The sequence below is a fragment of the Rhincodon typus genome, chromosome 11 (genome assembly GCF_021869965.1).
Source record: "Rhincodon typus isolate 14 chromosome 11, sRhiTyp1.1, whole genome shotgun sequence".
Taxonomy (NCBI): Eukaryota; Metazoa; Chordata; class Chondrichthyes; order Orectolobiformes; family Rhincodontidae; genus Rhincodon; species Rhincodon typus.
Genome location: NC_063342.1, coordinates 50,000,987 through 50,013,286, shown reverse-complemented (window position 1 = coordinate 50,013,286; position 12,300 = coordinate 50,000,987). Strand labels below are relative to the sequence as shown.

Below are 12,300 nucleotides of genomic sequence, written 5' to 3'. Positions count from 1 at the left end.
TCGCGGTATTATCATTGGACTGTTAATCCAGAGACCCAGGTAATATTCTGGGGACCTGGGTTCAAATCCTGCCGTGGCATTTGAATTCAATTTTAAAAAATCTGGAATTAAGAATCTAATGATGACCCATTGCAAATTGTCAGGAAAAACCCATTTAGTTCACTAATGTCCTTTAGGGAAAGAAACTGCCATCCTTACCTGGTCTGGCCTACATGTGACTCCAGACCCACAGCAATGAGTTTAACTCATAACTGTCCTCTGGGCAATTAGGGACAGGCAATAAATACTGCCTACCTAGCGACGCCCTCATCCCGTGGATGAATACGTTTTTAAAAATGCATTCAAGACACTGAGTGAATTAATGGAACTGGGAATAGTGTGAGAAAGAGAAGTGGAACATCAGTCATGATCTTGTTCAATGACAAAGCAAACTCAAACGGCCAAATCTAGTTTCTATTTCTTCCATTTTTATTTCTTTAGATGCTGTGAAATGTAGAAATATCTCTGTTGTGGACACTTCAAATGAATGTAGATTCAAAGAGCTGTGAACAAGGATGGAAAATAGGTTCAGTTATTGGAAGAATTAGTTTTTTATTCCTCAGAATATGAATGTCAGGCAGAATACAGAATGGTTGTTTTAACAAAATAAAGGTGATCAAACAATGCATTGTTGAATCGGTATCCTCCAGAGCAGGCAAATTCGTGTCAGATGAAATATTTAAGATGTTATAGCAGAATCATAGAATCTCTACAGTGCAGAAAGAGGCCATTCAGCCCATCAAGTCTGCACTCACCCTCCAAAGTACATTCCACCCAGACCCAGCCTCCCCTCCCCCCATCTAATCCCTACAACCCTGCATTAATCATGGCTAATCCACCTAGCCTGCACATCCCTGGATACCATGGGGCAATTTGGCATGGCCAATCCACCAAACCTGCACATCTTCGGGCTGTGGGAGGAAACCCATGCAGGCATGGGGAGAACATGAAAACTCCACACAAACAGTCACTCAAGACTGGAACTGAACCCAAGTCCCTGGCGCTGTGAGGCAGCGCCGCTAACTACTAAGTCACCCTGCTGCCCTCTGGAGGATGGAAGTGATCACAATTTACTGGCTATGTGAGAAATTGAGATATCCAGATTGTACCAAGAACACTTCGAGCTTGAATATTGGCAGCCCCTCTTCAATGAGAAGCATGAAACTTTCAGGAGGGTCATTTTACTATGGAAAATTACAGTACTTGGATGATGTGACTCAGTGTAGTGCATAACATTGAGTAATGCATTAAATATGCATTATTTTCTTTGGTCAATGTTCAATTGATTGTTTTAATGTTTATGCTAATGACTGTATAGCACGAGTTGTCATAAATGGAGTAGTTCAGAAACGGTGCTAAAGTTCAGAATTCGTTGCAGGTGGGAAAACAAGCAAGTATTTCTGAAGATGTTATTTATTCAATGCTTGAAATTTGACTTGGACCTTCAAAATTATAAATTTGTCACCATTTCAGACCAGGCTACCAAAAGTTATGTTATTGTTTGGCTAGGGACCAGTAACTATTCTTTAAAAAAAAAGTAGACAAGGTAAGAGATTCAGGGGACTCTACTTATCCAGTGGAGAATACAGTCAGATGACTCCATGGCTTTGAATAAATAATATAAGCTTTACCATAAAGTGTTATAACAGTAATACAATCTACAAAACATATGCAACTTATATTCTAACACCCAGAATTAACATGGGGCAAATATGATTGTGATTGCACTTCAGGTATTCAATCAAGCAGCAAATATGATTAAGTTTGATCCAATGGATTTCTCAGCAATTCTCCCCAGATGATAAAATACGACGATCATCAAATTTCATTTAACTTCATGTGGGAGTAAACTTCTGCTGACCTGGCCTTGAAACTTCCTCTCAAGACCTGCTCTGTCACGGACAGCCTCAACAACTGCTCCTTCTTATCAGTCCACCTAGCTCCTAGGTCCACTTCTGAGGCCTGGCCCAACACTCAGCTACAGACTAATCCTTAAAAACTTCTCCCTGAACTCTAACAGCACGGAACCATGCAAACCCCAAACTGACTTCTCAGAATCTCCTGCATAGAACCCATATAGTTCAACTGCCTTCCCAGCAGTACAGTTAAAAGCAGTTCTGAAGAAGCGTCACTGGACACAAAACGTAAACTCTGGGTTCTCTACATGGATGTTGCCAGACCTGCTGAGTTTCTCCAGCAATTTCTATTTTTGTTTCAGTTAAAAGCAGCACTGCCTAACAAATTCAACTGACTTTCATAACTGCCTGTAACATTTGGACTGTTTTTCAGTGATTTCCCAAAATGTCTTCAGTAACCTACTGAAAACATTGTTAAAAGCCCCATCCTTATTTCTAGGCAGAATTGAATGTAGCCATCTAGCAACTCTTGGCATGGAGTACGCTCTGAATGATACAATTTAAGGTTGTTGTTTTCTCCAGTTCTACAATTGAAAATGGATTTTGTCACAAACTGCACACCAGTTTAGAGAACTCTCAATCAGTAGCAGATAATTGTCAATTCTCTTTTCTATTTTCCGTTTATGGGATGTGGGCATTGCTGACTGGGCATTTATTATCCATCCCTAGTTGCCCGTGAAGAAGGTGGTGAACTGCCTTTTTAAAACAGCTGCACTCCATTTATTGTAGGTCGACAAATAATACCATTAGGGAGTGAGTTCCAGGATTTTTACCTTGTGACACTGAAAGAACGGTGATATTTTTCCAAGTCTACATGGTGAATGCCTTGGAGGGAAACTTGCATGCAGTGGTGTTCCATAAATCTGTTTCCCATGTCCTTCTAGATGGGAGCAGTCATGCGTTTCAGAGGCGCTGTCTTAGGAGCCTTGGTGATTTTTTTGCCAAATAAAAGCAATTGCCTCGATTACTGTTCGTTTAGTTTACTGATTTAGCAATTCTAACTTGGGTCTGAAATATAAGCTCTGTATGTAACTCGGCATTTTGTAACTATAGCTGGAGAAAATTACAGTTTCCTACTCTATTACTACATTAGTAATTAATTAACTGACTAAGTAAATAAAATTAGTCAAACTTAGCAGGGCAAGAGTTGTCCTGTGCAACATAGGATGCCTTGGGGACAGCACTGTAATCCAAGCTATCATTTCTGTGGTAAATGTCTGCAGCTTCAGTAGTTTCTGATCTGTTCAGGGACAGGGGGGAATGATTGAGAGTTCAGCAGATTTGGGAAGTCAACAAGCAGCAAAGGATCTGTTTCTTTGACCAACAGCATTTCCTACTGCAATGACTGCAGGGTGGTTAGACAAACCTATCATTACACAACTATGCAGAAAGTTATTCAGAGTGGGGGCATTGAAAAGGAGTAGGCAGCATGGTCAGGGCAAAAGATATGGTTTCCTGCAGGAGATTGTTCTGCCTTCCTCTGCGAGAGAGATTTTATATAAGGGAAATCATCTTTGACAACTTTATGACAGATTTTTGAAAAAATAATTTTTAGCGTAGTGGGTACTGCTTAGCTTAGTGGACGGGTTGGATCTCACGTGGCTGTACTGTGTCACCACCAAAGGAATTGTTTCCCATTCTGACTGGAGTAGATGTGAGGGTCTACCTCCTTGACCTGCCCAGGAGTAAATCTACACCACATCATATGGTTTGGCAACTCTCAAATAACCAAAGAATGCCAGAGAAGAAGAACTATGAGGGGAGAGATTAGGAGTTGATCATTTAGGACTTATTCAAACAGAAATTTCTATATCCCGCATGGACTTGATTTTCATGATTCCTTCACCAATATGAGGGTTGTTTCATTGTATGCGTATTCAAGATGAAAAAGACAAATGTTTATATCTGTCAAAACTGATTTTGGGGTAGATAAGACCTGTACAAGATGAACAGCTTGCACCTTAAAGGGACTGGGCCTAACGCCTTTGTAGGGAGATTTCCTGGTGCTTTAAGGATGATTTAAACTAGACAGTCAGCAAAATGGGAATCTGAGAAAAGTAAAAAAGTTAAAAACACAAATAGAAGGCAGATGAACCACCAGAAAGAACATGTTTTTAAAAACATGTAGAAGTGCAGCTAACTTAGGATTATTACAGTGCAGAAGGAAAACATTCAGTTCACTGGCACTCCAAATGAGAATTATCCAGTTGGATGGAAAGAGAATACATAGAATAAAAATCTGGAGCAAGTTGGCGTTCTGACAGGTTTTGAAATCAAGACGGAAAATTTTAAGGGCTAATTTTAGGCCAATGAGGGCAGTGGTGGTGGGTTAACAGGACTTGGTGCAAGTTAAAACATGGACAACATAGTTTTGGATGACTTCAAGTTTACAGAGGGTACATAAGAGAAGGCTGCATTTGAATAATGAAATCCAGAGGCAATAAAAGCATAGATAGAGTTTTCATTGGTAGATGGGCTGAGACACAGGTAGAGTTGGGTGATGGTACAGTTGGAAATAGGTAGTCTCAGGGCAGTGGCCAGAAGGGCTCCTTGTAATTAGATATGACACTAACATTAAGAACAGACTGGATCAGCCTCAGACCACTGCCAGTTAGTGGCTACAGAATAGAGTTTGTGGGGGGACCAAAAGTAATGAATGTAAACGCATGAGGAGTAGGAACACAAGTAGACATATGGCCTCTCAAATCTCCTGTGCCATTCAAGTAATCATGTCTGATTTTTTGTCTCAATTCCACTTTCTTATCCCATCCCCATGTATTTTGATTCTCCAGCATCCAAACATCTATTTATCCCAGCCTTGAATTCGCTTAAGAATGAACATCCAAAACCTTTGGAGTAAAGAAAAATGAAGAGATTCCTCTTGATCTTAGTCTAAATGACGACTCCTTATTCTGTGACTATAGCCCCTGGTTCTAGACTCTGCGAAGCAAGGGAGGCAACCTCTCAGCATCTATGCTGTCAAATCCCTTCAGAATGTTATGTGTTTCGATAAGATATGCTTCATTCTTCTAAACTATACAGACTCGAGGCCCACACTCCCAAACCCTTCTTCATGGGTCAATTGTTCAAAGTCAAGAATCATCTAGCAAATATTTGTTGCACTAACATCAAGGTAAGTATACCCTTCTTTACTTAAGGAAATCAAAATCTTATATGGTGCACAGGTGTAGTCTCACCAAAGCCCTCTACAATTTGAACACAACATCCTTACTCTTTCACTCCAGATTCTTTGTGGTAGTCAACAGTCTATTTGACTTCCTAATTGCTGTACTTGCACGCTAATTTTCTGTTTTTCTTGTAAGAAGATGCTCAGCTTTCCTTGAAATTAAATTAAAGCCTTTCTCACCATTTAAAAATTGTACTTAACAAATTCACAGAATCACAGAACTGTTACAGTGCAGAAAGAGGCTATTGGGCCATTCACGTCTGTACCATTTCTGAGCATTTGCGAGCTTTTTAACTTAGTACCAATCTCCTGCCTTTTCCCCTGCAAATTGTTTGAATTCAAATCATAATTCTTCTTACCAAAATGTGAATAACCTCATAGTAACAGCCATTTGTCACATTATTGACCACTCACAACTACATTCATCTATAGCCTCTTTGTGTCACCTTCACAGTTTACATTCTCACTTAGCTCTGTATCATTAGCAAACACTGCTTTGGTCTTACTGGCATTTCATTGCAGGAAATTTCTGCTCGCCTAGTATTTGATAGCAGAAAATCACTCAGTTAGTTTAAAGATAGTTGAAGGATTGAGAGAGGCTGTGATAGGGTAGAACTGGATGTCATTAAAAGACATGTGGAAACTGACAGTGTTTTGGATGAGTTACAGGCAAATCGTACCATACAAGTGCATCGGAGTAACAGAAGCATACAGGATACAATGTTACAGCTGTCAAGAAGTTGCAGAGAGGTCAACATTAACATTAAACAGTCCATTCAAAAGTCTGATAACAGCAGGGAAGAAGCTGTTCTTGAATCTGTTTGTACATGCATACAGGCTTTTATGCCTTCCGCCTAACAGAAGAGGGTGGAAAAGAGTATGACCGGGGTGAGAGAAGTCTTTGATTATGTTGGCTGCTTTCCCGAAGTGGCAGGAAGTATAGATGAAGTCAATGGATGGGAGGCTGGTTTGCGTAATGGGCTGGGCTGTGTTCATGACTCTGTAGTTTCTTGCAGTCTTGGGAAAACCAGTCGTGGTTACCACACCACGCTGTTATGTATCCAGATAGGATGCTTTCTATGGTGCATCCATAAAAATTTGTAAGAGTCTTTATGAACATGCCAACAATTTTACAAAAGAATCATATGTATATAAGAACTAGGCAGCCAGGAATAGCCTCTTGGAGAACTTGAGATAATAGTGTGTGTGTCAGTGAGTGAGTGAGTGAGAGAATGAGATAATAAAAAAGTACCCTCTCTCTTTACTCCCTCAGTATCTGCATTGAATTACTTATCATCTTCAGTGATTTCAACTTACTTTACAACTCACCATATTGCCTCTCCTGAGGTTCTGCCCTCTTTTGTAATTTTTCTTCATGAGTAAATTCCTCAATCCACAGTCACACCCTTTTATTGTTACTAATTAGGCAATCACTGAGAAGGTCATATTTGACATCATCGTTGGATCACTCTATAACTCAAAAGATGATCAAAGTCTTTTTCTACAAAATTGAAGCAGCAGGACAGAAGAAGAGACATATGAATGGCAGCTGGCAGTGCAGCCCACTGCTAAGCCATCCAGTGCAACCCAATTCATAATCATAGACTTGATGCTCAGAGAAAACAGGAATTTGAAAGCCAGTTTAAACAATGTAAGTGAGAAGATCAGGGTGAAGGAAGAATGGGGAGGTCAGAGATCTAAGGATAGCTGTGGTTATCAATGATAGAGGTGCAGAATAAAGGAGCTGGCCAACCAGAAGCCATCGATATTAGCTCCACAATTTTCCTTGCCCACTTCTGATTTCACGATCCGTTCACAAACTATAACTTCACCATCAGTATGGTCTCCAATCACTCTCGCGAGTTAGGCAAGAGAAGCTGAAATGACTGCAGAGTGGCTATAGGTTGCAGTGTTTGGGTCAAATCCAGGCACTTGATTAAAGCCGCATGTACACGAACTGCAGTTAATGCGCCGAACTAAACCATTTGACACTTAAAACTATTTGCTTGTTATATCATTGAAATAACTGAGTTACAATACTGGCAGCAGAGAAGTTCACCATAAACTGTAACAGAATACGGTCAGCAAATTAAGGATTTATCCATATTAACAAACCTGAAAAGGAGGGAATAGAAAGAATTGGGACGTGAACGGATGAAACTCAGTTCGAGGGGGCAGAGCAGTAATTTCGAGGAAGAGGCCGGATAGTTAGCAGTGACAGGGGCTGGGAGAAGTCGCAGCTCCGCTCCTCAGACCGAGTGCCTCCTTCGCAACGAGAGCTCCCTGAGGCGGGGGAGGCACTGGGGCTCTGGCCCCTTTCATCCAGCCGCCTCCCCCTGGGACTAGAGCTGGGGGTCTCCCCGGCTCTCTGCTGCTCTGCAGCCTGTGGCCAGGGGCTGATCGACAAAACCCCGCTCTCCACGGACTAGACCAACAAGGGTTTGATAGAAATCGATTTGCTTACTTACTTTTTAAAATATCCGCGGCTCTGGGTGGGCTGGAGTCGCAGTAAGATTCCAGGCTCTGGTTTGCTCCGTAAGACATCTCTCCAAGACACACTCAAACTGACTGTGAGCAGGCAGCAGCGAGACTGAGAGGCGAGGCTCCGCGCCGCTGTCCAAACCAGGCTGTTTCGAGTTGCTCCTTCTCTTCACACAGCCGCTTTCTCACTCGCACACGTTCGCATTCTTCCCAAGGTAAACATAAAAGCATCAACGCCCTGAAGTCAAACTGAACACTCATAACTAACCAGGTTATAGGGTAAACATCCAGTACAAAAGGCTCTGGAGATTACAAAGAAACATTTGTATACAGTAACTGTAATTCAACTCCACCGCTCTAAACAGCTGAAGTCGAAAAGGGCTCATCACAATATCCCAGGAAAACTGCAGGAGCCCCAAGTGGACTGGCCAATGAGCAGCTCGGCTCGAGAATGTTACAGCTAACTCAAAAAGCAACTTTAACTATGAATTCTGAACCTGTTAACTTCTCACGAGTTGCTGACAGAAGACTAATATTCAGTTATCTATTTGCCGAACACATTTCTAAATCTCCGGAGGTCACCGGGGTGGGTACTGGACACTGAAGCACAGAGTGGAGATCTGGAGCACAACCAGGTGAGGGGGCGGCGGAGCTGCACCAAGCGCCCAGTCTGAGTTAAAGCAGAAAGGGAAACTGGACCAGATGGGGAAAGACCACCGTTTAAAGTCTTTCTGTCAATGTACGATGGGGGTCCATTATGTTATCGGACCCTCCCAGTGCATCAAATGCAGTAAATAATATCTTGCATAAGTAAGAATTGCCTTTGGGTTTGTTGCAATTCTGGACAAAATCAAACTCCAGTGTTTGTTCTCCATATTCAAAGACCATACAGAACTGAACTGCTTTAGGAACTGTGTATGTACATTCTTTTTTATGAATAAAGTTTTTTTGCAATTAAAAAGAAAGGAACAGGGACTTCAGAATTCATCTAGAAAAGAAAGAGAATGGGCAATGGCTGAGGTCTGACTAGAATTCCAAGGCCTGTGGTTGCGAACTGTGGTAATTCTGTGGCTAACCACATGAAGTTGAGATCAGATGCAACCTTCAGATCAGTCACTAGGCTAGAAAACATCCTGAGCTTGAGAATGGGAACATAGGTGATTTTTTGGTTGTGTTGGGGCAGACGTTAATGCAGAGTAATCTATAACATGTAGTAGATAATGTATGATAGGTTTTTAATGCAATTGGTTCACTTTGAAAGGTCATTCTTGATTCTAGTAATGTGTATTAAGGATGCACAAGCTGTGCAGTTCTTAAAATGAGAAAGCCTGCCATGCAGTGTGGATGATCTGCCTGTGAAGTGTAGGCTGCGTTGTTCAGAGCCTCAAATGTGCAGATTGAAGGAACTGCGTCAGGTTGATAATGTTATTCTTAATAATGTTTGTGGCTCATTTTATTGATATCAAGGGCTTAACATATAGAATTGTAAAATTATTGAATGATTATGGCGCAGAGACCATTTAAACCAAGAAGATTGTGCCAACTTCCTGCAGGAGCAACTCAACTCGTTCCACTCCAAACCCTTTTTTACCCATAGCCCTACACATTTTTACTCTCAGGTGTTGACCTGATTCTCTTGACTTTTATTCATTCACAGGATAGGGAGGCACTGGCTGGGCCAGCATTTATTGCCCATCTGTGGCATTTGAGAAAGTGGGGTGAGCTTGAACCATTAATCCATTTGGTGTCGGTAGACCCACAATGCCATTAGATAGGGAGTTCTAGGATTTTAACCCAGCAACAGTGGAGGAGCAGTGATATATTTCCAAATCTGGATTTAGAGTGGCTTGAAAGGGAAAGTGCAGATGGTGGTGTTCCCATGTCTGCTGCCCTTGTCCTTCTAGATGGTAGTGATTATGAGTTTGGAAGGTGCTGTCTAAAGAGTTTTTTGTGAATTTCTGCCATGTATTTTGTAGATGGTACACATTGCTGCTACTGAGCATTGGTGCTGGAGGGAGTGGATGTTTGTAGATGTGCTGCCAATCAAGTGGACTGCTTTGACCTACTGTCGAGCTTCTTGGGTGATGAGACAATTGAGGAACAGTGGAGTGAACTTTCAATTTAATTTTTCACAGTGCTCAGCAGAAGTATATACGGTGAAAAGGAAGGACTATAGGAAAGAGGACAATCAGCCATGGATAACTAAGGAAATATAGAAGGATATCAAATTGGAAACTAATGTATACAAAGTGGCTAAGATTCGTGGGAAACTAGAGGATTGGGAAATCTTTAAAGGTCAACAGAAATCCACACAAAAAGTTACAAAGAAAGATAAAATAGATTATGAAAGTAAACTAGGTTAGAATATAAAAGCAGATACCAAAAATTTCTACAAATATATAAAACAAAAAAGAGCGGCTAAAGTAAACATTGGTCCTTTTGAGGATGAAAAGGGGGATTTAATAATGGGAAATGAGAAAATAGCCGAGGCATTGAATAGGTATCTTGTGTAGGTCTTCACAGTGAAAGACATAAATAACATAGCAATAATTGATAACAAGGAGGCTATGGCAGATGAGGACCTAGAAATGACCATTATCACTAAAGAAGTAGTGTTGGGCAAGCTAATGGGGCTAAAGGTAGACATATCTCCTGGCCCTGATAGAATGCATTCCAGAGTGCTAAAAGAGATAGTGGGGCAAAATAGCAAGTACGCTCGTGGTAATTTCCCAAAATTCGCTGGGGCAGTTCCAGCAGAATGGAAAACAACAAATGTGACACCACTGTTTAAAAAGGAGGTAGACAAAAGGCAGAACTCTAAGCCCATTAGCTTAACTTCTGCAGTGGGGAAAATGCTTGGATCTATCATCAAGGAAGAAATAGCGAGACATCTGCATAGCAATTGTCCCATCGGGCAGATGCAGCATGAAAGGTAGGCCATGTTTAACTAATTCACTGGAACTCTCTGAGGACATTATGAGCGCGGTGGACAACAGGGACTGGTGCATGTGGCACATCTGGATTTCCAGAAGGCATTCAATAAGGTGCTGCACAAAAGGCTGCTGTATAAGATAAAGTTGCATGGCATTAAGGGTAATGTATTAGCATGGATAGGGGATTATTAACCAACAGAAAACAAAGAGTGGGGATAAATGGGTGTTCTTTTTTGGTTGACGATCATTGGCTATTGGTGTGCCTCAGGGATCAGTGTTGGGATGGCAATTATTTACAATTTACATAGATGATTTGGCGTTGGGAACCAAGTATAGTGTGTCAAAGTTTGCAGATAACGCTAAGATGAGGGGGATAGCAAAGTGTGCAGAGGACACTGAAAGTCTGCAGAAGTATATAGATAGGTTAAGTGAGTGGGCAGGGTCTAGCAGATGGAGTACAATGTTGGTAAATGTGAGGTCATCTATTTTGGTAGGAATAACAGCAAAATGGACTATTATTTAAATGGTGAAAAATTGCAGCATACCGCTGTGCCGAGGAATCTGGGTGTCCTTGTGCATGAATCACAAAAGGTTAGTTTGCGGGTAATTAAGAAGGCAAATGGAATTTTGTTCTTCATTGTTATATGGATGGAGTATTCATGTACCCATCTAGATGCCAGCCTCCACCACTTCCTCTGGCAGCTCATTTCACACACACACCACCCTCTGCAAGAAGAAGTTTCCTCTTAGGTCCTTTTTAAATCTTCCCCTCTCACCCTAAACCCATGCAGGGAGGTTATGCTGCAGCTGTGCAAGCTGCTGTTGAGGCCACACCTGGAGTACTGTGTGCACATTTGGTCTCCTTAAGAAAAGATTTACTGGCACTGGACGTGGTGTAGAAGAAGTTCATAGGTTGATTCTGGAGTTGGCTTATGAGGAGAGATTGAACAGACTGGGAATCTACTCAGTGGTAGTAATGCTGTTAAATGTCAAGGTGTGATGGTTAGATTCTGTTTTGTTGGAGATGGTTAATGCCTTGCATTCATGTGGTGCAAATATTATTTGCTATTTGTCAGCTCAATCCCGTATATTGTCCAGAACTTGCTACATTTGGACGTGGACTGCTTCAGTATCGAAGGAGTTGTAAATGAGAGTGAACATTGTGCAATCATCAGTGAACATCACCACTTCTGATCTAATGATGGAGGGAAGGTCATTGATGAAGCAGCTGAAGATGATTGGGCCTAGAACACTACCCTGAGGAACTTCTGGAGCTAAGATGACTGACCAATACCACACCCATTTTCCTTTGTGCCGGATATGACTCTAACCAGTGGTGTATTTTCACCCAGATTCATATGGACTCTAGTTTTACTAGGGCTCCTTGTTGCCACTCTCAGTCAAATGCAGCCTTGATGTCAAGGACAGTCATTCTCACCTCACCTTCAGATTTCAGCCTTTTGTCTATTTTTGCACCTAGTCTGCAATGAGATTAAGAGCTGAGTAGCTGAGGCAGAATACAAACTGTGCATTAATGAGCAAGTTATTACTCTGCAAGTACTGCTTGATAATCCCATTCATCACTTTACTGATCACTAAGAGCATTTATGAGTATCTCTTTGAGAGTTACTGCTTCGGTGGTAAAAGACTAAATGTAGCTTTTTTTTTGTGGACAGGACATACCTGGGCAATGTTCCACATTGGCAGATAAATGCCTGTATTGTAGCTGCCCTGGAACAGCGTG

General features: G+C 41.5%; 1 protein-coding gene across 3 annotated transcripts in view; it reads right to left on the bottom strand.

The window, feature by feature from the left end:
- The window catches only part of LOC109910566 (organic solute transporter subunit alpha-like), a 116,442-nt gene extending 108,384 nt beyond the window's left edge, over positions 1–8,058 (bottom strand). For all 3 annotated transcript variants that reach the window (XR_007263215.1, XM_048602929.1, XM_048602930.1), the window contains exon 1: positions 7,611–8,058. Coding sequence is in view for 2 of the 3 variants with exons in the window: in XM_048602929.1 (XP_048458886.1) it covers positions 7,611–7,686 (76 nt within the window). In the remaining variant the exon portion in view is untranslated. The remainder of the gene's footprint in view (positions 1–7,610) is intronic.
- Between the last annotated feature and the right edge of the window lie 4,242 nt (positions 8,059–12,300).